General features: G+C 40.5%; 1 protein-coding gene across 1 annotated transcript in view; it reads left to right on the top strand.

Moving 5' to 3' along the window:
• The first annotated feature begins 271 nt into the window (after positions 1-271).
• Positions 272-26,998, top strand: part of CPA6 (carboxypeptidase A6) — a 35,444-nt gene continuing 8,717 nt past the window's right edge. Inside the window, exons 1-6 of the mRNA XM_074893866.1 lie at positions 272-366; positions 3,865-3,979; positions 4,894-4,995; positions 5,793-5,897; positions 22,262-22,372; positions 22,621-22,711. Of these exons, the coding sequence (XP_074749967.1) occupies positions 287-366; positions 3,865-3,979; positions 4,894-4,995; positions 5,793-5,897; positions 22,262-22,372; positions 22,621-22,711 (604 nt within the window). The 5' untranslated portion in view covers positions 272-286. The remainder of the gene's footprint in view (positions 367-3,864; positions 3,980-4,893; positions 4,996-5,792; positions 5,898-22,261; positions 22,373-22,620; positions 22,712-26,998) is intronic.

The following is a 26,998-nucleotide window of genomic DNA, read 5'->3' as shown; positions in this document are numbered from 1 at the left end:
TCCTGAGACCATTCTCTCTTCCCATTAGCAAATCTCCCACAAGAGTTGTGGTGAGCTAGACACAATCATTCCTCAAAATCTGCTCCATTAACATAGGTGTCAAACTGGACCAGCCAATGCAGTTTTTATTGTCTGTACCATGCTTAGAGTGTTTGCCTACACAGCTTCAAGCGTGCCATCTCCTGGATTTCCCCACCTACACTGAATGCATATGAATTACAGGTTGGTTCCTGCACTACAGGTGGACTTATGGCAGCCCAGCAGCCCCTTCCACGTTGTCGAAGGTATGGTCACCGATGTGCGAGTATCGCAGAACACATCCCGAAGTCTGCTGCCCTACCTCCAGCAAGCAAACATCCAGTACACGTAAGCCTGTGCTTCACTTTCTGTGCCTTGCTCCAGAGATCTGGCCTCCAAAGCAGGTCTGTGTCTACCACACCAAGCGTGCTTGAAAGTACATTCCACATCATAGCAATTAGACTGGCAGACAGCTAGACATTGCCAAGAAAACAACCCTTTTAATGGGAGAACAGAAAATCTCCCACAGGCAAGCAGTTTTAATTAAATGTCCTCCTTTGGAGTCAAGCTGAAGTGTTTTCAATGTATATGAAATCACATCTGTTGAGAGAGGGATGGTAATTACTAATTCTACAGCCTTCTTTGCCTCTTTCTGTATTTAACAGGGGCAAGGTTTGTTTACAAGTGTGCTGCAAATGCAGAGGCAAGCCTTCTTCATGAATTATAAAGGAATGTACTAGTTCTGTTTTATAACTCTCCATTCCTCATGACCCAATGCAAGACATACAAAACAAATGCATGCTAAGGATCACATATCATTTATAGCGTTCCTTAAAAGCATTCAAGACAGTTTTGAAGTATCCTTATCATTTCATATTTATCAATATGATATACTAGACAAGAGTAATGATCTTGTCATTAAAGCCTTTTCAGTGAGATGCCTAAGCATCTGAATAATCGACTGATGAGTTATTTGAATTCTCAGACATTTGCAGAATAAAGCCCTACGTGAGGCTATTTATACTTATTTCTCAGTGAGAAGAGGATGGTGCAGATCATACTATATATTATGTGTATTCCTACGAGAATTTCATTTTTATTATAACAATGGTCTCATTAATTTGTCATTCTAAAAATACAAAAACAAACATCAGGAAATTAATTATGCAGGCCTGGTAGCTGAAGTTCAGAGTGACTTTCATGTGGGTTCAACACTGCTTCAGTTTTGTTTGTGTTTAGAAATGAGATGGGGATTTCTGTAATTGTTTTCCTGTGCTTATACAAAAAATGTCCCCTAATTACTGTGCCCCGGCAGTTGTATTCACGTCTGCTGCTGTTCCTGCTCACAGTAATCACCTTTAATGAAATGACAGAAGGCAATTTTATATGTGTTGTAAACACTCCCTATACTTGAAGACCTTTACTTAGGTTGCAGAGCACAGTGTGCAAGGGCAAGAACTGCGAGAGCAAATAGTCTCTTCAGTTTACCTGAAACAATGTGCTACAAATATGAGAACAACATTACATTCATTTTCCACAGGGAAAATTTCCTCTTTGACATTTGGTGCACAAGATGTGTGCACTTAGAAGGAAGACGGACAGCATTTTCTAACCTCCAGACTGTTTCTTTGCTTTCCCTCTTCATCTCCCCGCTCCCCGTTTTGTACTCCTTGCCCTCTGGGTCCCAGCCATCAGAAGCAAAACCCTGCAAAGCCTGGGACGAGCATGTGCTTGTCCTGACAAGCCTCCTGAGATCTGTAATGCCGCAAGAGCTGGGAGGATTGGCCATGAGAGCAGCAACAGCTATAGTCAGGGATCGGCAGGAGCAGGGCGGCCAAGCACAGCCATGCCCACAGCACAGCTGGGGTGGGGACCCTGCCCTGAGCTGAAGTGCAGCTCCAGAGCCAAGGGGCTGAGGCGCCAGGCAAGGTTTCATACAGCTCCTTTTCTCATGGCTGTTTTTCACAATATTGGTTTTTTTAGGTTTTATTTTTAATACACTATTTGCAAAGGAGTTAAATTGCTCCATCCTTTTCGGAACTGGAAAATGAGGCAAACACTATGTAAAACTTCAGCCTGATGGAGTGATGCTTGCCTAAATTATGACAAATTTCTAAAGAGAGGAAGCATTAAGCAGCCCTAATAATGAGCAAGGTAACCAGCCCTTGCCTGTAAGACAGTTTTATCTCTCCCAGTGTTTGACTATGACAAAAAGACGGTCATGAAAACAAGCCAGGCATCAGATAAACTCTTACTGCACCAAGTTGCCTCACTTGTAAGTTCTGTGCTAATGAAGCCACATAGATTGTGTTCAGACCTGAGGCCTTTGTGTTATAAGCACACACAGTACACAGTCATTTAAGAGTAAAGAGAGATTATCAAATCTCATTTGGAGTACAGACCATAAACAATCAGGGGTTGTGAAATTAAATCTATTATTGTAAAAATGAACAGAGCTTGATCCTGGAAGGTACTTACACTAATCAGAATGCAGCAAAGCAGGCAAGTATTTTTTTAACGTGTTAGATATCCTAATGACTTGAATAAAACCACTACTTTAATCTAACTACAGACTTAAATGCTTTATAGTACTGGTCTGAGTGTGCATAGCACTTTACAAGTCAAGACTGTAAGCCCTTAGTTTGCTTAATGAAGGTTGCTAATGTAGAACAATGTAATTCCTAATTATACAATTACTTCACTAATACATTTGAAGATGGAGATAACCTTTACTTTGATATTATATGTAGATAGACCTATTATCTTTGACATATCTCCTGCACAGTTGAGTTAGGATCTGAGTGAATGCAGTTTCTTTCCATCTTTTTCCAGTCATTGCAGCTAACACCTATAAAACTTTAAAAGGTTGAATGTGACCATCGTTTTACAGGAATGATGAATTAGTGATATGGTGATTACACATTGCCATGCTTTAGGATAAGGTGGTTATACAAGGATGACTCTCAGTATTACAGTGATGTTACTGATGTCAGTGATGATATTCCCAGCTCCTGCCACTGTGTGATGGAAAGCATAAATGCTCCAACTTCTTCAATATAATTACTTTTAGATGTTTTCTATATTATATTTTTATATTTGTATCATTATTTGGTTTTGCCATAAAATAAGAAAGTTTTCAGTTTACACCACTGTTTCTGCATTTTGCTCTTAATGCAAAGAACCTCTCACTTTTTATGCAAACAATTTAAATTTCACTTAGTATTGTTTCATATTTTTCCTGAGTTATTTTAAAATAACTGGCAAGCAACTATTGCAGAGTAGATAATGTAAACAACAAACTGCACGTAAGATTTTTTCTTTGTTCGTTGCTTATTGTCTTTCAGACAGAATAATGCTGCAAAGTTCTTCGTTTTTTGTTTTGCCTCTACAACTTGTATGTATATGTAGTGTTTCATACCAGTACAATAACTCCTGAGACAAAGTATGTGCATGTTTTTCTAAGCCTAAAAATATTTTTTTTATGGTTTTGAAATCAATTTTTTGAAGATCCATGATCATGTAGTACAACAGGATTATAAAAGTAGACAACAAATGCTGCTCCATAAACAAATGAAAGTGACTTCTTCACTTTGGCTACGTTATTTACATCATTCTGGTTTATTTGCTTAACAAGCTCATTGTGTTTTTTGAAGGCACTGTTACATTTCAAAGCAGCTGGAGTATTTATTTGGCAGCCTATATTCAAATAAGCCTGAAGCATTCTATTGTCAAACTATAACAGATGAAGTAACGTCAGGATGGTTTAACTGCTGTTATATTTCTTCTAAATGTGATTGTTGTTCTGTTTTAGCCTGTGTGTTCTAATACCACTCTTTTTTTACCTAGGATTCTCATATCAGACCTACAGAAAGCAATAGAAAACCAAACTGGACTGAGGTCATATAGGAATCGAAGGTCCCTCTCTGGGTATAACTATGAAGTGTATCACTCCCTGGAAGAAGTATGTGAAAATTCATATTGTTCTTCTTATCCACTACACCGTTGTTTTTAATAAGGCTAAGATTTTACTCTCTCTACAAGTTGTGGTTACCTGTTCATCTTGAGAATTGTTCTAAATGTTTCTTCTTCAAAAATAGGCACCTTCTTGAAAATACGTATTTTTTTAATATTTGTATTCAAGGCTTATCTTTACATGTAACTATCTTTGGCAGTAGGTCTTTACTCTGATGGAATAAGAGATTTCCATGATTGATCAGTTTCACTGAGTCATTTACGTAAGCAGTATGAGCAGATGCTGAAGTATTTGCACAAGAGGCCCAAAGAATTAAAAACACTGAGATACAAATTCATGTATAAGGTATACTGTCCTAGATAATAGCTGGGTAAATAATTTCTGTTGATTTCAGTGTGCTCACATACGTAGTTTCAGTCTGCACCAAGACAAAGTCACTAGACTGAGTGTGGAGGGTGCTGCACCTCAACAAGATGGTGCCTGTAAAACAAATATTGCAGGTGATATTGAATCCTGCAGGTCAGTCTGTTCACCATTCTGTGTCCTGGGAGGCAGGCTTGGGGACCTTCTTTCTTCATCCCATTAATATTTAGTGGAAATGGCAGATTAGACCTATTCCCAGATTTTTGATGGACAGCAAATGCATTCAAGTAATATCAAACAATGTAAAGGGAAAAGAAATCCCATGTGACTGAAGACTGCATCCAGCCTCTGGCAATAGAGCTATGAGAGCCCAATGATAGTTCAGGTGTGAAAACAAAAACAAACAAAAGACAAAAATAAAAACTACAGTAAGATCCAAAACCATACAGAGGATGGAGAGCTGAGATTAATAAATGTGTAAAAGTTGCTTCCCATGAAATGCAAAGATTGAAGGAACAATTTTATTTCTGTGTTTGCAGATCCAGGGTTGGATGCATCATCTGAATAAAACTCATTCAGATCTAATTCACATGTTTTCTGTTGGAAAATCCTATGAAGGAAGACCACTGTTTGTACTCAAGGTAAAGATTAAATAGTCATTAATTTGACTAAAATCTGGCATCAGGGACAAACACTTTGTTACTTATGTTATAGCGTGTACATCAGAGACACAGGTTAACAGTGTTTCCTAAGGATGAGTTGCTAAGATCTGATCCGAATGTCATTTTTAATGAACAAAAAAATAAAAAGCTGGAAAACTAAAAGCCAAATCCTATTTACTTGGATTGAATATGCTTGGAGATAGATTAAAGGACAGGTTCACTTAGCAGGATTGATTTAAGGGAACTGGAAAGTTTGGCGTTTAAGACCACTTGGAAAGCAGTTATGCTGGAGAGGAACCCCAGAGGACTCTGGAGCCTTTCTCAACACGTGCCATATACAATTCCTATTTAGCTACTGACAAAATTCCATGGCTGTACACTCTCAACTCATATTATTAGGTCTACAAAGGTCAACAAGAAGCAAAAATTACTTTGAATGTACTTTTTTTTCACCTGCTATTGTAGAGTTCTGAAAATTTGACTCTGCATCGAGCTATTCCTGTAGCATTGTTTTTCCTTACCCTGCTCAATGTAATACTTATCATTTATCATTCCTCATAAAAGGAATTGACAGATCTCACTTTTCCTGTAAATTTTTTTTTCCATAGATCAGTTTCATTATCTTGGCCATACCTTTGAAAACTATAGATGTGTGTTCCTTTTCATGAGGAGATTCAAAATGATTTAGTGTTTTAATATTCTATTATTTTCTCATTATTGTGTTTCACAAATGTCATGAGATCTATTGATACTTCTATGAATATTCACACTTCAAGTTAGGTAAAAGATCACGGCCCTACAAGAAAGCTGTCTGGATAGACTGTGGAATTCATGCAAGAGAGTGGATTGGCCCTGCCTTTTGCCAGTGGTTCGTGAAAGAAGTAAGTGCTTAATGATTTACAGTCATGCAGTTCCTTCAGTTTAATAAACATTGCAGGTTTGTTATAACCAATCTAACGTATTATTAATAAGAATAATAACTAGCTATTATACTGCCTTTTTTTTTGTTTGTAGAACACCTAAGTGCTTGATAAACGAAGGTGATAGCAACAGCCAGACACAGCTAGGCACAGGACAAAAATATGCTAGACACATACTGGCAAAGATATGAAGTAGGATTTTATTCCAAGACCTAAAAATGTGAAGATTGTAATTCTGGTAATGGTCCAGGTAAATCAGTGCCAGCATGTACTGCTAGAGATCAGTTCCTTTGCTTTAAGGACTTAGATTAAGAAAGACATTCTCTTTTGTGTAATGCCATAGGAATAGGAAGCTAAAAATCATAGAATCGTTTAGGTTGCAAAAGACCTTTAAGATCATTGAGTCCAACCATTAACCTAACGCTGCCAAGTCCACCACTAAACCATGTCCCTAAGCACCACATCTACACATCTTTTAAATACCTCCAGGGATGGTGACTCAACCACTTCCCTGGGCAGCCTGTTCCAGTGCTTGACAAACCTTTTGGTGAAGAAATTTTTCCTAATATCCAATCTAATCCTCCCCTGGTACAACTTGAGGCCATTTCCTCTTGTTCTATCACTTGGGAAAAGAGACTGACACCCACCTTGCTACAACCTCCTTTCAAGTAGTTGTAGAGAGCATAAAGTCTCCCCTGAGCCTCCTCTTCTCCAGACTAAACAACCCCAGTTCCCTCAGCCACTCCTCATAAGACTTGTGCTCTAGACCCTTCACTAGTTTTGTTGCCTTTCTTTGGACATGCTCCAGCACCTCAGTGTCTTTCTTGTAGTGAGAGGCCCAAAACTGAACACAGTATTCAAGGTGCTGCCTCACCAGTGCCAAGTACAGGGGGACAATCACGTCCCTGTCCCTGCTGGCCACGCTATTCCTGATACAAGCCAGGATGCCATTGGCCTTCTTGACCACCTGGGCACACTGCTGGCTCATACTCATCTGGCTGTCAACCAACACCCCCAGGTCCTTTTCCACCAGGCAGCTTTCCAGCCACACCTCCCCATGCCTGTAGCATTGCATGGGATTGTTGTGACACGACTGCAGGACCTGGCACTCAGCCTTGTTGAATCTCATACAATTGACCTCAGCCCATCAGTCCAGCCCATCCAGATCCCTCTGTAGAGCCTTCCTACCCTCAAACAGATCAACACTCCCACCCAACTTGGTGTCGTCTGCAAACTTACTGAGGGTGCACTCGATCCCCTTGTCCAGATCACTGATAAAGATATTAAACAGAACTGGCCCCAGTACTGAGCCCCGGGGAACACCGCTTGTGACTGGCTGCCAACTGGATTTAACTCCATTCACCACAATTCCTTGGACCCAGCCATCCAGACAGTTTTTTACCCAGCAAAGAGTACAACTGTCCAAGCCATGAGCAGCCAGTTTCTCCAGAAGAATGCTGTGGGAAGTGGTGTCAAAGGCTTTAGTGAAATCAAGGTAGACAACATCCACAGCCTTTCCCTCATCCACTAAGTGGGTCCCCTTGTCATAGAAGATCAGATTAGTCAAGCAGGACCTGCCTTTCATGAACCCATGCTGGCTGGGCCTGATCATGTGGTTGTCCTGTAAGTGCCATGTAATGGCAATCAAGATGCTTTGCTCCATAAGCTTCCCTGGATCCCCCTTCTGGCCCTTCTTGTAGATGGGTGTCACATTTGTTAACCTCTGGTCAACTGGGACCTCCCCAGGTAGGCAGGACTGCTGAGAAATGGTTGAAAGTGGCTCAGTGATCGCCTCCACCAGCTCTCTCAGTATTCTTGGGTGGATCCCATCCAGCCCCATAGACTTATGCGTGTCTCAGTGATGTAGCAGGTTGCTAGCCATTTCCCCTTGGATTATGGGGGTCTCGTTCTGCTCCCCATCCCTGTCTTCCAGCTCAGGGGGCTGGGTACGTGGAGAACAAGTGGTCTTACTATTAAAGACTGAGACAAAGAAGGCATTAAGTACCGCAGCCTTTTCCTCATCCTTTGTCACTATGTTTCCCCCTGCATCCCATAAAGGATGGAGATTCTCCTTGGCCCACCTTTTGTTGCTAATGTATTTATTGAAACAGGTTTTATTGTCTTTTAAGGCAGTAGCCAGATTAAGTTCTAGTTGGGTTTTGGCTCTTCTAATTTTCTCCCTGCATAACCTCACAACATCCTTATAGTCCTCCTGAGTTGCCTGCTCCTTCTTCCAAAGGTCATAAACTCCTTTTTTCCCTGAGTTTCAGCCAAAGCTCTCTGTTCAGCCAGGCCGGTCTTCTTCCCCACCGTCTCGTCTTTCAGCACATGGGGATGGCCTGCTCCTGCGCCTTTAAGATTTGCTTCTTGAAGAATGTCCAGCCTTCCTGGACTCCTTTGCCCTTCAGGACTGCCTCACAAGTGACTGTCAACCAGGCTCCTAAATAGGCCAAAGTCTGCCCTCTGGAAGTCCAGGGTAGCAGTTCTGCTGACCCCCCTCCTTACATCTCCAAGAATCATAAACTCTTATCATTTTGTGATGACTATGCCCAAGATGGCCTCCAACCATCACATCACCCACAAGTCCTTCTCTGCTTGCAAACAACAGGTCCAGTGGGGCACCTTCCCTAGTTGGTCACCAGTTGTATCAAGAAGTTATCTTCCTTACAGTCCGGGAACCTCCTAGACTGTTTTCTCTCTGCTGTATTGTATTTCCAGCAAACATCTGGTAAGTTGAAGTCCATCACAAGAACAAGGGCTAGCAATTGTGAGACTTCTCCCAGATGCTTATAGAATATTTGATATGCCACTTCATCCTGGTTGGGTGGCCTGTAACAGACTCCCACCATGATATCTGCCTTGTTGGCCTTCCCCAGTTCTTACCCATAAACACTCAACCCTATTCTCACCATCATTAAGCTCTAGACAAACAAAACACTCCCTAACACACAGGGCTACCCCACCACCTCTCCTTCCTTGCCTATCCCTTCTGAAGTGTTTACAGCCATCCATTGCAACACTCCAGTTGTGCGAGTCATCCCATCGTGTTTCCGTGATGGCAACTATATCATAGTTTTCCTGCTGCACAGTGGCTTCCAGCTCCTCCTGTTTTGTTGCCCATGCTGCGTGCATTGGTGTAGATGCACTTGAGTTGGGCTGTTGATCCCGCCACCTTTTACGGGGGAGAAACCCTAATTCTTACATGACTTCCATGGTTTCTAACACATCAATAACCCTTGCATCTTTGCTGCTGTATGGATTTCCATCTCCTACCTCCACTGAGATGGCAGACCAAAGGACCTTGCTAGCACACCGTTGCTCAAACACTGGCCTGCTGCCCCCAGGCTTATATCTACTGAGCCTGGTTTTATCCCTTTCCCCCTTCAAATATAGTTTAAAGCTCTTTCAGTGAGCCCTGCTAACTCCTATGCAAAGGTCCTTTTCCACCTTTGAAACAGGTGTACCCCTTCTGTTGCCAGCAGGCTTGGTGTCATGTAAACTGAGGTATTGATCTGCTGATTCTTCTTCATAGACGAATTTCACCCAAAATAATGGATTTCATATTCTCTGAATATCAAGACATTCCTCCAATGTTTCTTTGATCCTATCTCATTGGATTTATGCTCCCTTTATCTTTGATATCTAGGGTTTAGCCTTCATATCCATCCATTTGCCATTTTTCAAATGATCGGTGAAATCAATTTGAATTGGAATTTTGATTTTCACTTGTCCAGTACTTTTTTTTTTTTTTTTAATATCAGCATTTAATCTATTCCAATTTGGGATTCATCTCAGATGCATGATATGTTTGCAGGATTTTGGCATTTCCCCTTAGCCAACAAACTTTTGTTCAAGATGGGATATTAGCTGCACAGTGGACACTATCTTGCAATGCAATATACAGAAGTCAAAGAAGGCTTCAAAAAGACCAAGATGTGCTCTGAGTATTTTGCATACCATTTTTTGCACAAAATAAGGGATGCAACTTTTTTTTTTGCAAGGTTCTTCCTATAAACACATAATTTTGTCACTTCTCTTCCACCCCATCACTGTGGAATTCTACAATGCATTAATACCTCCTCTGATTTAAAGGATATGCCTTTGATTTTTGGGGATTCCTCCACTCAGCACAAAGATCCTGGCCCTGTAAGTCACCTCATGAGAGTAAAATTCTGCATCATCAACACACTGATGCGTTAGCTGAGATGATCTATGTAACTACGTTCCCTCAGAAGTCACGGCAGCATATAGGACAAGTACAGAAATAATGAGGCCACTACAGTTTGGGTGAGCCTGTCAGCATGACTGCTGATGCATGGATAGGCCAAACCAGATCCAGGAGCTGATCTCAAAGTTCAGTGTGCAATGATGGTATGTCTTCTTATTAGGACTTCTGTTAGTGTAAAGATGAACAAACCTGCAACTATTTCTGAGCAGCTTTCCTACCCAGGAGAACAGGCTGCAGTAAGGAAGGAAGATGCTTGGGACAGACAGGCACTGGTGGGAAAGCCTATTGCTCAAGTACATCTTCCTTAACAAGGTTTTCCCATTAAAATTTTTTCCAGAACTACAATGTAAAGGTAAAAATCGCAAGGTAAAAATCACAGCAAGGTAAAAATCACAAGGTTTCTCTGTAGAGCTTATGGCAGAAAACAGGCAGTGTAAGTGTATATAGAAACCTTCTGGTGGTTATCTGAGATCCTCGGAGAGTAGCTTGCTAGTAAGACTGTTTTGCTAACTGTGTAAAAGCATTTTCCTAGATTAAAGAAAGTTTCTGCGGAGTTCCTTGAGACTACAAGAATGTACCACCTTTGTCTGTCCATCTCAGTCATGCATTGCCTTTGTTCACAGATGACATATATTTTCTTCTTTTCTTAGAGCAATATTTCAATCCAGCATTAAAGCAAAAAGCATCTGGATAAGAATACATTACGCTCGGTCTCTATCATAATATTAAAAATGAATGGGAGAGGAGGAGAGGCAAGACTAGATTGTTTGGTTTAGAATATTGCTTTTCTCATTAAATGAATTAGATATTTTTAGTAAGAACTCTGGGAAAACTGAAGGCCTCTCTGTGTTTCAAACTCTGCAGTTCTCTTTTGCTGGCAGACTCCTCTCTTAAGCACCTCTGCAGCCTGGCAGCCCACTTTCCATCCTCTCCGGCACTTAGGGGCAGTTCTGAGAAAGGGCAGTCAGCTTGGAAACAGATTTTTCCTGGCATGTTTGTTGACTCTAAGGAATAGCACCACAAGCGCATTGATTTAAGGCAAGCAAAAGGAAATGTTGGATTTATGTGATGTTAGCTTCTTTTCTAGCAGGAACAGCATACATGCATCCCTTTACTGTGCAGGCAGCCTGAAGTATTTCATTTGAAATGAGCTTTCATTTCACCCTCTGATCTCTTGTCACTTGTTTTTATTGAAGTCTCCGTATGCCTGTGTACAACTAGGCTTTTCAAGTGATTTAGCTTAGAAAACAACCTCTATGTATGAATGTCACTTAACATTCAAGTTCTGCTGGGTGCTGCAGACTTGATTGGATATTCCCATCCAGCTTGGGACACCACAGTATCTTGCTTGCACCCCTGGAAGCGGCAGCTTCTGAGTGCCAGTGAATTTGCTGCAAGCGATGGGAGACACCACCTCCTGTAGGGTGGAGGTGCCACTGAGCAGCTGGCTGCTAGTGTGCCTTGCCAGGGCATGGGCAGCGACTCCCCCCTTTCTACAAAGCATCTGGAGTTGTTCAGCTGAGCAGGACCTGGCTCCCATCTACCTAGAAATGCAAAGCAGACTAAGGCAGATCAGGCTTGGGAAGTGGGGATGTGAGGCTAGAGCATGGGAAGGCAAGAAACTGCCTGCTACACAGGCTTGTTCTGTATTTGGGCAAATACAGTAGTTAGAGAAAAAGAACAGATCAACTAGAGAAAAGGGGAGAAAGATGTAGAAGTAGAAATTAAAGATTAAAAAGAGAAAGAGAATGCACAGGAAAGAGTTTTGCATTACGTGATAATACAATTGAAAGTACAAACCCAGCCTACCCACATTTTGAAACAAACAAAACAAGAGCGAAGACTATTGCTTGGTTTGGGGGTTTTGGTTTTTTGTTTGGGTTTTTTGTGTGGCTTTTTGTTATAATCTACTCCAGCATGAGCTCTAGCCTTGGCTCTGGATTCCATAGGTCTGGTGTTAATAACAACATCACTGTTTCTGTGGAAGGCACCCCTGAACGCCTGTAGTCTCTCAGCTAAAGACAATCAGATGTTCTACCAGGGTTAGCAACACTGGTGGCCTCTGACAAACCCTACTTCATGGGCATTGAGTTTCAAGTCAAGAAAGGAGACTCCCTGCCCACACAGGATCAGCACTTTAGGTACCAGCTAGTGAGCCACATAGAAGTCTGCACCTGTTATTGTAGTAGAATACCAGTCAGGTTACAGTGGAGTCCCCCCCAGCTTCAAGCCTTACTCAGCTGGAAAGTAGTGGAAAGAAGGTCCTGACAGTGGAAATATTAAGACACCTGTGGTGGAGTAGGGAAGCAAGAGGAACTGTAAAAGGAAATGGAACTGATTACATGCGGACTACTTTGAAGGCAACCTGCAAAGATAAATGAATCTAATGTAACCCAGAATTTGTGTCCACAGCAAAAGATTGGGGGCAGGGGGGGAAGAAAAAAGGTTTGTTAACCTAGATTTTAAAAAAGACTGCATGGGATATAATCATACATTGAAATGTGTTAGTAAATATTACAAACTGGAAAGAAAGGTACTCTATCATGTGTTATTACTTTGTAGAAAGCATAGACTTTAGAAACAGTTTTTTTTAATCAGACATAACATGTATTTATCCAAAATTAAATAGCCCTCATAGAAACAAAGAAGCAAAACCTATAGACTTTTTGAAAAAGTACAATTATATATGTATATGTGTTAAATAAGAACATTTAACTCCTCTTCATTGGGTGTGCAATTGTAAGAGAAGCAGAATTCAGGTATCGAATTATCCAGACCTCAAATTTAGGATTTTACCATTGTTTTAAAAATCTGAAATATGGTTCACAGGCTGCTATTCAAATTAACATCAAAACTAGATTCTGTTTCAGTTTTAGTGAAAGCAGATGAGGATTCCTATTACATCTGGTTTGACTTTCGTTCCTCTAATAAATGCTGCCATTTGATCCATGTCAATGATGTATAACCTTGAAATGTCATTCATATAACATTTTCAGAAAACAACATACAAGAGATGTGACTTTAAGATGCACTATTCTTTGTTTCTGATGCAGGAATTTGTATTTTGAAGATTAGAAAATTCAAGAAATGTAATTAAATACCTTCAAGAAGCAAGCACTGATTGTACTTCTTCTTGACAAAATGTTCTAAGAATCCAATGGCAACTGTAAGGGAAATGTCCATTAAGATCAAGTGCATCCCCCTAAGCAAGTGGCCTCATCGGGGCCTCAAATGAAGGTGCAAATAGCCTCACACTTTGGAAATGCAGTAACCTTCTCCCGTCCTCAAAAGTGGGCCCTTTTAGGAAAAAAGGGAAACTAACATATGTTGACCAGATTCAGTATATCTGCATCTCAGATGTGAACTGTGGCATGCTCTTCCATAGTCTCCCTTATATTTTTCAAATTTTTAAATCTTGAGGACTTTTCCTCAAAATATTATTATTCTTTGAATGTGGGTCAGCTTACATTGCATTGCACATAGCCACTTTTCTTCAATGTGAGACTGTTGTCTGGATGAGCAGTGCTACTGTCTGCTGCTTCTGGGACAGAACCTAGTCAATACCCAAGGTCTTTTCTGAAAAAATGTTCAGAACTACTGAGCTTTCTGGATTTGATCAAGGTGACTTGCTGATTTTGTTTCAGGCACTGACCTTGCTAGACTATCCATGAATGTTCCTTCACCCCTATCCACAGGCCCACTGGAAAGGAACTGTATAGTAGGGAAATCCAAATCCGCACCTCTGAAGCCCTGCTCATCCTGCAGCACTGTATCATCCTTTAAAGATGGGCTGTAATAGCTGTCTCATCTCAGAAGAATCCCAAATCTGAAAAGAATATTAGTATGCTTTAATTTTTGAGGTCCATGGCCAAAAGTCCAAATTCTGAAATGTGGGTGTTCTATGATCCCAATTATGTGAGTTCCCAAATCATTCAAGATGATGTGTTTCTGCTTCATCGTGCACCTAGGCAGCAGACAGGTAACCCCAAACAAAGAAGTTAAAGGCTGGGGCCAGACTTTTTTTTTTTTACTTATTTTTTTTAAATGCTGACATTGGTATTGGTTGCTGCCAAAACCAGGCTTGAATCCCATCTTTTCACTCCATAATAATGAGCTAAGAGAGACACACAGACTGTCCAAGATGCAAAATGGCAACACCTGCCCCCGCTATTCTAAGCTTAAGGCTGATTTATGAGTCACCTTGCGGGATGCATATTGCATGCATACTGCCAATTAGCCAGCCATTAGGCTTGTGGACCAGGCCCCAGAGACCAGTCTTTACCAGGATTTTTGCAGATTTTTCCTCAGGAATGTTTATGTAATGCTCGACTCTACAGATAGGATACCTAAAATAACAGCACATACACATATACAGAACTGAGTAAGGACAACAGTGGAATCAGATACAGGTCCAAGTAGAAGACCCAGACAGCATCAGTGTTAAAAAGGGTTGGCTCTTCTTCTGCACCATCCAGGCCATGTGGCCAAAAGGCCATAAAGCTATAAGTATTCCTACTTTAAGATCTGCTGAAAGCCAGTGTAGCATTTATAGTCATTCTGCGAAATTCCATAGTCCATGTCCTGATGGACAAAACATCTGCAATATGCTACATCAACAGTCAGAGCAGCACTCAGTCATTCATTCCAGTGCTGAAGTCCACATTGTCAGGAAAACAGCTTCACATTCTGGATCATTTCTGGGTCTTACTGAGCTCCATCAAAACTGGTAATCTTTTAGAAGTCAGAAAATTTATTTACACTTTCTATCCATAACTACCAGAGCCTCAAAATACTGGCTGATTATGAAATTCAGATACCAGTTTCTCACCTACTTCAGAAATAATCCGATTTTGGGGGCGTGTAAGATAGTTATGTGAAGCAACACACTAATGTTTGTTAAAGATTATACACTTGACCTATCACTTGTCAACAGACTTAAGTGTTTTGAACAGGTACAGCTGAAACGTCATGTTTACACAGTCCAGGATTTTGGACTAATATTAATTTAAAAGATGCTCATTACACTTGTATTTAGTTATTCTTTGAGACAATGTAGTTAGTTCACCCCCCATGGTAGGTTTTCCATCTCCATTTTTTGGAGTTCTTCAAGCAGAAGTTTTGAACCATAGAGGAAAGAAAGCAGGGACCTGACTGCCTCTCTCTGTAAGCCATACATTTATTCCACTCCTGCTCCTGGGGACAGATAGACCACTGTTCTTAACATATCTTTGAGTGCTGGCTCTCAGAAACCTGAAGAGCTTTTGAAACCATTTGAAATATTGTGAAGTGAATCAGAGGCATGCAAAGCCAAAACAAACACTGTACCTGTAACTTTTTCCTTTCACCCTTTAGCTGGATACATTCCTTCTTTCTGAGTTCTGTTCTCTTCAGCTCAAGTTCTTCTGCTGATGTTGGTTTGACTTGAATTTTTTTTTGCTCTTTAAATCATCACATCTTCTTGCTCTATGAAATCTTCCTATCTGGGTTTTCCTCCTGTTCATCAATTTTTAGTTCACCCTTGTTTTAGGAAGACCAGAAAACTTCTAAGGGCTGTATCTTGGCCCCCTGCAGCCTCCTTCACAGCTGCCAGTGATGATGACACTGTGAAGAGTGGGCTTTTTTCACCTTGAAGGACTGGTCACCTGGTGACAGATCTCTCCACAAATGCTCTGCAGCTCTTTCAGTAAATGCAATACAATCATTGGAGCTTAATTTTTATTGCTTGCCAGGCTCTTGTCTCCCCAGCTGTCTTTTTAGCTGCCTAACCTCAGAAAAAAATTGACTTCTCTGAGTGCTCCCTATATATCCATTATCTGGAGGAAAAATCCATCTGTTTCATCCTGCAGCATCTATGTTTGAAACACTCAGCTTTACTTATCTTTAGCTATCTCATTCTTCTCTGTCAGGATCTTCTGCCTGAAATGCTATTTGTTTTTTCTCCATTGGAGACATCACCTCTTCCAGCCTCTCCACTCAGTGCTTCATTCATCAGCCTTTCAGCAGCAAGAGGCACTGGTAGAAATGCAGAATCTGTTTTATCCTCATGATTTTTTTTTCATTCCTGCCATTTGAAGTTTCTGTGCAGTAATCACACCTACGTGTATGTAGTTTCTGCCTCTACTCAACATCCCCCCTCCACTCCACCACTGGTTCAATGCTGATTGAGTTCAGTTATTTCAGCAGCCAGTTTGCTCTGAGTATCTGCATCTCTCCGGCTCATCTTTGCTCCTGAAAACAGAGGTTACTAATGTGCACCACTTCTGAGGGGAAGGAGAATAAAGTAGCAGTGAACGCTACCAAGAGTTTCCCGGGCTGCGCCCTCAGTTGTGGTGCTTTTTTTTAATGGGTAAAATCTTAAGCCAATGCCAGAAAGATGGAGTGCAGTACCATGGTATCACCACCACGAGGCATGTGATGCATTGTTTTAAAAGCAGCTGTGGCAAGCCATTTTTATACTGTGCAGTTATTTCTTTCTCTTTTGATCCATGGTGGATTTTCCCAGGTTTTGTTCAACAGTAAGACAGTTCAGAGAAGGTGCTTTCCTCTGCTGTGACATCTTCACGATGGCAAAGAAACAGTTAAAATAGTTTCCAGTTTTCCTTTTCCAAAAGGAAGTACTGCATTATTTCTCTTGTGCACTTTCAACTACTCAGCTGCATCCTCTTGTCTACCCATGATCTTAAGAAGATAAAAATTACTTTCATTTTGCTTGCATCTATTCATTTTTCACAATGTGAATGCACCTTGATAAAATAAAGGTAACCCTGCAGCTGTGTTGTGCTTGTAGTAGGAATTTTTCAATGACACTCGCTAGTGCAAACTCCTATGTAAGTATTAATCACTAGGACATTCAAATTTTACGCTGTGGAGGCTTTTAAGCTGTTGGGTATGTTCATATTCAAGGCATGAAGATAATTCACATTGTTGCTCCAACATATTGCTTGCTCTAGCGAAGAAATTCTACTTTATATTTTAGCAGTCCATTTCTGTATAGTGAGTGATGCTGAGGAATTAGGACTTCAGTAAAAACTACTGATATGCAGAAGCACTATTGAGCATAAGAAAGGGCTATGAAATAAAATTCTGTGTGTTGGACAATTTAGTTGTTCCAAAAATGGAATTACAAGCAATAATTTGCATTTTAATTATTTAACTATGTCTCAATTTAATTAAACAATGTATTCAGGTGAGTTCTGTTGGGTTGCCCTCAGTATGTACTACCCTGGACCAACATAACTAAGGACATAAAATTCAAGAATTACATTTTTCAGAGGTATACACCTCGGTGGGTCTCCACCAAATTGGTGGGCATTAGTTTCATACAATTACTATCAGGGAAGTTTGCGTTGCCCCTTTCAGAGCATTCACAGTGCTTCAGAATAACTCATGCCTTTCCCTTCCCTGCTAGGCAGTCCTTGACTTATTTGGGACCTATGAGGTTTTTTTATGTAATACCTCTCAGAGTGGAACCAAGAAGTTGTGTCTCCTATTTCCACTAAGATCTGTGTATGCGGTTTCTTCCCCACAAGGTCCTGCATTTGCTTGGGTTGTCCCAACCTTGCACAAGCTTCCTGGAACTGCTGTTTGCTTCTCTAACATGTCAATCATGCCATCGTTCCTCTGCCTCTTCTCTGCTTCTTCATTTGCATCCTTAAGTAGCAGCAGGTCCTTCTTTTCAACCTCTTTTATGCACTCTTTTCTGAGTGTTGCAGAGTAGCTGCAGCACACCCGTCTTTCTCAGTTGTTTTTTCTGGGTTCCTTCTGTGGGAAATGCTCCCAAAGAGGGAGGAAGATTTTGCTTGGTATTAAAAAAAAAGAATAATCAGACACAGTTCAAGCTTCAGCCTTGAAAATTTGATCCTTTTGTTTTAAGCCATTTGGTTTTAGATACTCAGTTGTATCTTAGCCTTAATAACGGGCTTACCACTCTGCTTGTGATTTGAGTGCCAGAGCAGGACACTAGCAGTAAAAGGGAAAATGGAGATAAAAAGATGTGCCAAGTACAGAGACAGACCTAACTACTAACTTGCCAAACTGATAAACTGGCAATGGAGGCCTGAATAGCAGATCATAGTGTCACCCTGCTAAAGTGTAAGATGTACAGACAATAGTAAAACATTGGATGTTACTGTCAGAAAGGGTGTTTCAACTGATATCTTAATAATGGCATGGAAGAGTTAATCCTGTTTTGTCAAGCAGTTTTATGTCATTTCTGGTAATACAGCAATGGAGTCAATTTCCTGTGCTAAAATAGTAATTGTTTAATTCAGTGTGATTGTTTAACTCAAAACCAGAAACAGCAAAAGCTGATTGTTACCTTAAATTTAATAATAATTAATTGTGGGACAGCAAATCGTTATTAAGCTCAGCTGCAATTTCAGAGCTTCTCTCAACCATGTCTCCTTGCTTTGTCCTTCTCAGTCAATCCCCTTATTTTATAAAAAGCCCAACTGCGTCCTAAATCCATTTTAAACTCTTGTGTTTTTATTGCCTTGGCAGTTTACAATATAGCTCTTTTGTTCCCTTCGTCCCCCAAATTAAATTTCCTATGGAGCAGATCCTCAGCCAGCCTAAGCTGGCATAGATCTATCAACAACCACCACTCTGCTGATCCAGATGATCGAGCCCCCTCCTATTAATCATTGGTCCTTTCCCCCATCCCCCAGGCAGATTGCTTGCATGGTGTTGGCAGGGTTCCTGTATCATCTGTTCATTCACTAATAACACTATTCAGCATTTATTGGGCCAGTCTGGCTCTCTGCACATTCAGCAGCAAAACTGCTATTGATTGCATGATGGGGAAGCAGAATCAAGCCGTATGAATTCACGTTACTTTGTATTCTGAGAGCTCTGTGCAAACTACAATGCAGTCAATTCACTAATGGTTTATATTCGTTTTGCTTGTGTCATAGTGAAGAGAAAATGTTTCAACACTGCTGAGGAGGGTGGTTTGCATGAGCATTGGTTGGAGGATTTGAGAGTCACTTCACAAAAGGCAAGTTGTGGGTTTTGCTCCAGCAAGGACACACCTTAGTAACTGTAAGGCACATTGCCAAACACCTCCCTGTTAAGGGAGGTGAGATTATACAATCTGTGTTGCCTGATTACATATATCAAATAAAATTGCCAGGTAAAAACAGTATGAAGGACAAAGCATTTTCAGCAGAAAGAATGAATATGATCTCACACCAGGTTACACCATCTACACTCTTGCTTTCCATGAAGAAAAAGCCATACCAGGTCCATTATATTTTAAATGAAATGCTACTCTAAAAGGGTAACCAAATTATTAAGATAAATCATATATGCTTTAAAGAACAGAACTGAATGATTGACATATTTGGCTGTAAATCAACTTTAAGACTTAAAATTTTGAAGAGTATCACTGGGGACTATAATGCTTTCTAAAGTCTCTGCTAGTATTTTGTCAATGACAGCAGGCATTAAAATAACACAGGATAGCTTTAAAAAAATGAAAGGGTGCTTGGCATCTTGCAGTCTGTGTTTTGTTTCAGTTTTTAAATGGTGGTGCTTTTACCTAGCAAGAAAAATACATTCTTCACAGGATTTAAAACATATTGAACATTAAAAAGTCTTAATTGAAATATTTTCATTATGTCACTTTTTGCAAATTTGGAAAGGTTCTGATAAATTTGCAAAGCTCATCCATGCAATTTTTAAGATGTGTATTAGCTTAATTAATTATCTGTAGTTATTTTAAGGAGATTATTTTAAGAGTTTAATCTTACAGCATTGCAGTTTAAAAGACAGTATGTAACACTACAGTGTAGCAAAATGCATAATTACAGATGTAAATAACAGCAAAAGAATGACATACGTAAATACAGATACAAGCAAATATGCCAAGCTCCTTATCACTGATATGTAAATACTCACCTTGGAGACACAACCTGAGCTTAATTTGTTAATACTGTCTAAAAAGAGAAAAGAATTAAAAAGTCAAGGAAGTGGTGTGTAGTGCCTTATTTCCTCCCCAGCCAAACTACTTCTCCCTGAAATAAGCCTGATAAAAATGTTCATTTTCCTTGACTCACATTTTGGAGCACGACTTGGTTCTGTTTCCCCTGTAAGACAGATTTAACATCCATACTTACCATATAGGCTCTTAATCCTGTGAAGATTTAAGTGCAGGGCTAGCTTAATGCACAGAATAGCCCTAGTTAACTTCAGTATGTGTTTTCTGCATGTGGAACATCAATGAAACAGCTCTTGTTTTCATGGTCATTATTTTTGAATAACCATTGCTGTTTTGACCAAACTACTTTTTACTGTAGCTGCAGTTCCCTGAATACCAATATATTTATCCAGATGTATTTGTAGCCTTGATGTGGCTTCCTAATACAAGTAAATTGAATTTAAATGCAATACCCTTCCAGCTAAGAATCTTTGGAGAATTTCCCACAGGTGGACCAGGGGACCTGTGGCCTCTGCATTGACCAAGGACTTTCTCCCAGGCAGCCCATGGCTGCACCAAGCTCCCCCTCAAAAGCCCCCTGTCATCCTCTTCTCCCCTGTGATAACCCTACCCTCTTTCATCATCTCATCCCACCCTGCAGTGCTCCATGCCATGCTGTCCCACCTGCTGCCTAAGTCTCATCTCATCCTGTGCTGTTCCCCCTTTGCCCTCTGTTGCTCACCCTCCCATCCTCTTGCCTGGCTGAAACAGAAGAGGACCTCTATGTGGGATAGCACTGGTTGACTCGGTGGCTTTGCACAGGGGTGACGTGCTGCTTTGGATCTGCAAGCGAGGCTGAAGGACCTGCACATGCAGAGCACTGCTGGGGGGGAAGCTGCGGCTGCGTGAGGAGAAAGCACTGCACAACAGAGGTGGTTAATGAACAGCTTAGAAATAGTATTTAGAAGTCTCACTAGGCCCTGAGTAAAGAAAAAAATGTTCAGACTCCTCCATGAGTAAATTTCAGCCCAAGACATGTTCGATTGTATGGGTATTTCCTACATCCGTCAAAAAGCATCCATCAGCTCCTGTGGCAGCTCCAATAATACAAACAGCTGGATGGTTAGGAGCCCAGAAGTATCGAATTCCTGTACTTCACACTGTTCCCTGGCATTTGTCAATTGAAAAGCTTTTCGCTTAGTTTATTTCAGAGCAAACATCTCCCTTTGTCCCCCCAAACACTTCTTACTTCTTGGATCTGAAGGGCCAGAAGTACTGCAGAGCAGAAGCCTATAATCACAGCACCGGGAGAAGAGGAGCCAGCCTCAGGCATCCCTCTGAACCCAGTGTCAGTGTGATACGCTTTCTGCCTGCCAGGTGAATCATTTGATTCCTCGCCTTACAGAATCAAGATTTAAACTTTGAAGGATGCGAGTTTGATGCGCAGTTATGACAAGGGACAGTGGAGTCAGCATGTGGAGTCCAAGCTTCCTGAAACTGGTAAAGAAACATCTCTGGTACTAGCAAACAGAACTGCTGAGGAGCCTCTGGTTTGCTGCATTTTTCTAAGATGCAGAATGGCAAAAAAATACTTTCCCTACCTAGACTTCTTCTACTAACCTTTAAACTTGAGGTTCTCCAAAAGTAGAGGGTTTTCTAAATTATAAAGGAACAAGCTACCTGTATTGATGATTGTGCATGTAGTAGATTACTCTGAATACAACAAAACCTTATGTAATGTGAGCCTTAAATGCTTTAAGACATGCTCTGACCTCACCAAATCATCCCCTGGTGGAAACAACAGTACTCCATTGTCTTACAGGAGCTAAACTTGTCAACTAAGAATCTATTCCACTGACTTTCAGCTCGTACATCAAGAAACACTTTGTATGCATTTGCTTCTCTGTAATGAGAGTTGTATTTTCTCAGGTATTGAAAGTAACTGAGAAGCAGAGAGAATAGGGTCTTTTGAACACCTTTTTCACATGTTCACATGATGCCTTTAATCACATTTGCAGGAAGATGTCAGCCTTTCAAGTACAGCTCTAAGGATGTCAGTGGTGCCATGAGATCAGGTCTCTGTACTGCCAGAGGCTATGTGACTGTCTTAGCGTGTCACAATACTTAACCGGAAAATTATTTTTATTATGGAAACTACCTTCTTTGGCTTTTCTGCTTTAGGCTCTTCAGACATACCAGACCGATCCTGCCATGAAAAAGATGCTAACTCAGCTGTATTTCTATATCATGCCTGTATTTAATGTGGATGGATATCAGTTCAGCTGGACAAATGTAAGTAGTATCAGTAGTATTACTCAAAAAACTGTTCAGACAGGAAAGATCAAATGCCTGTTACATCATTCAAAGGTGACTTTCTGTATAACCTGGCCCATCACTTTGTGGCATGCAAAATGGAAGCAAATTACTCCAGTTAAAATATAATACTGAATATATTTACCAGGGTCAGTTTGTTTTGTGTACAAATAGAATATTGCCAAAATATAGTAATACTGCTATTTAACTATTTTATAACATATTAGGATCGATTTTGGAGAAAAACAAGATCAAAGAACACAAGGTTTCGATGTCATGGTGTTGATGCTAATCGCAATTGGAAGGTGAAATGGTGTGGTAAGTCTGGAGATCCCTTGGTCCACCAGTTCAGATTACCCTGTATTTAGTTATCCAACAAAGTAGGTTGGGTCACATATGTTGTGAAGTGTCTCTTTTTCATAGTTAAAGTTGAAGCTACTTTCCCATAAAGCCACAAGCCAGGGCTCAAATCTTCCTTCTAGCATCTAAAAAAGTCCCGAACTTTGGAAAAACACATCTCATCACAAGTAAAAAGTTTTCATGGCGAGTGTGGCAAAAGTAAAAAATGGCACATACAGCTAGTCTGTATTTCTGCAATCATGTAAATAGTTTGAAGCACAGTATTGAGCCTGGCCCATCACATTTCAGAATTTACCTGACTACAGCTTTAAGAAGCATTTCAAACTTCATTTTATTTAATTTGTCATTTCTCTGAAATGGCTTTATCTTTGGAAATGTCAGACTTGCTTTGCTGTCCTTACAAATGTCAGAGAATATTTTAAGGCCACTATTATTAGTGATTTAATAAAGAAAGAAGGTGCTTCTAAATGTGTGGAGATCCAATGTTAAACTCCCAGCACTTCTGTAAATACTTTCATAAAAATTGGCCTCAATTTTGCATAGAGAATGCAGCAGTAATGAAATACTAGCAGAAGATTTGGAATAGGTCCACTGAAGAAGAAATTGTATTTTATTAAATCTTACAGCAAGACGGTGCAACTCCCACAGGAGTAAGCAGCTGTACAAGTTCCGGTACAGCAGAAAGTAATAGCACTTTGTTGTGAAATACAGCAATATATACCTGGTTCTTCTGCTGACCTGCTCTCCCATCTTGAGCAACCTCCTTCACCTCCCTGTGCAGCTGTATTCTCCTCCAGCGTTTGTCCACCTTCCATATTTACATTATAAACTTGTAAAGACAGAAATTGTGTTTGCATAGCGCTAGCGCAACAGCCCTCCCTTCAGCCAGTCCTTCTTCCACTGGAAGACTCTAGGTGTTTCTACAATACTCCAATGACTTGCAGTAGGAGTAAGCACTGTACAGTCTGGTTTGCAGCAGTTGGATTCTTTAAGTAGATTTTTGAAAACTGTAAGGATAAAAGTGAGTGTGAATAATCTGCCTGGGGAGTTTACAAATGAGGTGAGAGTGAACAGAAGCATACATTGAATACAGTATGGACCTGTGAAATATGCTTCCGATTTTTTTAGCCTTTACTTGCAGTAAGGAGAGGACTGACACAGAAGCAGTTACAGAAAGCTTACGTTAGCTGAGAAACCCACCACTACGGAAGAGAGTCCCAGGGCTGCTATCATGATCTTTAAGGCAATTTTGTGCTGTAAAAATAGTGTAAAAATGAACCAAAGTCCTGCGTCACTGTTAACATCTTTTACTTAAGTGCGTAAGTCACAACTGCTGGTATTTTGGGGACATATGTTTACTGTTCAGAAGATAGCCACCGGCATAGTTGGAATGAACAGTTCTCTTACAAAGTCTTCAGAGCCATATCATAGGTACCTATGAGTGCAACATTAATAATCAGTGCATTTTCTTTCTAGTCCTAATTAATCTTTCTTGGGTTCAGATCACTCCGTTCCTTCCTTTTCCTGCTCCCCAGCCACTGCATTAAAGCACACTTTTTGCTCAGTCCTGAAAATGTTTGCTTAGTTTTCAGTAAAAAACATTTTTTCTAGGCTGAGTGAAACTATAACAATACACACACTCATTGTGTGTTGTAATCCACTACTTGCATTTCTCTCCTGCACTGAACATGAGAGGACCCCACCCCAAGTTTAAAAAATAAAAATTCCTTCAAGGTTGCTTGTCATCCCACCAAGCACATGCTCTGCTTCCCTCACTGGACCCCAAACTCTGTTTGATTCTCTATTTTGCCAGAGAATAAAGAGCTCTTTCATGAACTGGGCTGACTGGTGCTCGGAAGATCTCACCCGGTACCCGATGTTCTCATTAATCTGATACTAAATGAGGCAGAGAAGAATCTGGATCATATCACACTTTGAGGCTTGTATAATCATGGTGTGTTTAACATTTAATACTGTGTATGCTTGTAAAAACCTTTAAATTCAGTTCAGTTGCACTTAAGAGTTTGCAGACAGGCTTGAACTTCACTGTGGGACTTCCAGGCAGGTGTGTTGTGGCAGAATCCAGCCCCAGCAAAGCCGCTGAATGCCAGCTTCAGTGAGCTAGTTGGTAAAGATAACACAGCATCCCTTCTGCTTTCCTCTTCCCATCTAGGGCTTTGATGTAAGCTTTATGAGGTTGCTTCTGTATTCTCTAGGGACCGAGAAAAGGGCCATATCACTGACTGTGGTAGATTTCACTTTGCAGTTGCCTGTACCCGAAATAGTGCACAGAAATTGCACACAGACCCGGGTGAATACTGACAGCAAGATTTCTGGGTAGAAGCGCTCCTTGCAATATATATGTATGTGCAATAACTAGCACAATGGTTTAATGTCCAGGAAATAAATAGCAACTTTAAAGCCAGTATTGAGGTACTTAGAACTAAATTATGTCATAAGACAAATCCATTTAAAGGGGTTGCATCCGAAGTCCCCAAGAAAGCAGCAGTGAGTTAAAATTTCCAGTGCACCCCATTGCTCACTGAGGACAGTACCTCATACTGGCAGAAGTCACTGCAAGGAATTTTCAGAATCGTGCTCCAGCTCAATCATCCTCACAGTCTTCATTCTGTACCAAAGCATTCATTTTATCAGTGTCAGCACACATTTTCTTTGTACGCTTGATCTCATGATGGATTTTCGAGGCTACTTCTCCTCTCCCGATATGCTATCAGGTACAAAAACAAGGGAGCATGCTAACATTTTACGCAATTCCATCTTCTCATGACTGTAACTCAGAAATTTCAGAGGAGTTGATACGTACTGTATTTTTTTTTCCTTCTTGTGTTGTTACTTTAAAAGAACTTCCAGTATGAAAATTGAGGATATCCTTACATTATCCAAGGCCACCATGGAAACCCTCTATTTTTGCTACCAGCCAGCTTCACTTAAGGAGAAGCACTAACTACAACTGGAATTGCAAACAGCTCATGATAGTAGGCTGGACAGTTTAGAGAGTTTTTTTCTTCACTGAAAGTCATTAAACTGAGTCATATTTTACCATTAGCTTGTAGGATTCTGCTGTTTATTAACAGTGATGTCCATTTTCATGACTCAGTGTACAACACTTACAGGAGATGAAGTATACATTAAAAAAAAAAAGGCTCCAGAGGCTCTGTTAAATAGTTGTCCTTTAGCTGTATTATCTGACAAGACATTGAGGCAGAGTGCTCCTGGGATCTGGATGACTTGGTGGCCATCTGTTTTGCAGGGAGGAGACCATCTGCCCTCTATATAACCTTTCCATATCCACTGCAATCTGAGCACTAATACTTTTGAAATCCCCACCTGTGGCCACTGAATGATAGCCTCAATTTTCATATTACAAATGAAGCTAGAGCATGAAATTCTTCCACTTTTTAATTTTTTTGGCATTAGGTTGATTGCATAACCCTGGTTTAGTTCGTATTATTATGCCTTCTCACACACTGCTCTTTTCTTATTATTTGAAGATGGCTGTACTTACTATACAAAGGAAAATAAAACACTGCTTTTGTAAGTCCTTGGTGACACCAGGGAATGTCACAAACAAACTATTATTATTCTGCGGGTCAGTGTAAAAACGTGGCATTTTGAAATCACAGTGGATAAAAGAGCAGAGTGGATTTGCATAAATATTGTTCTTTTAGGCCCAGGCCCTAAGCTGTAAATGAGACGGTGGCTTAGATCCAGAATTGCTAAGTGATGAGGGAGCCACTGCCATATCTCCGTTTCTAAGTTTCATCTTTCAGTACTTCATGGGATATTACAGGCAAGCTACACTTCTGCAGCTTACTGCCACCTCAGAAGGTTGATGTGGTGAAAAATATCCTCACAACTGAACCCCTGCCTCAAACTTGAAGGAAAATTAAGCCCTGTGCTGCAACTGAGATGATTTCTGTTTAACTAATTGAGCAATCATCCCATGTGGCTTGTCATCTTTTTCCCGTAAGGTTTGCAAGAGTAAAAATAGGCAGTAGTCAAGAACTCGTGTTTTAAACCAGTCTCTAAGATAATGCCCGTTGAGGTTATCCACCTACCATTGTAACCACCACTGTAGTAGCTAGTATGTTAAAATGCTCTTAAAGGCTAGATTTATCTTGGCAGTGACTAGTGAAAGAGACATAGCTCTCTGATTTCAAATAGACCAAGACTCTTCAATAGTTTTAATACTGGAATGGTATCATAAAATGTGCCACTCATGTG

This window comes from Strix uralensis, chromosome 1 (genome assembly GCF_047716275.1).
Source record: "Strix uralensis isolate ZFMK-TIS-50842 chromosome 1, bStrUra1, whole genome shotgun sequence".
NCBI classification, from domain to species: Eukaryota; Metazoa; Chordata; class Aves; order Strigiformes; family Strigidae; genus Strix; species Strix uralensis.
The sequence above is the reverse complement of the archived record's forward strand: the minus strand, read 5'-3'. Positions and strand labels throughout refer to the sequence as shown.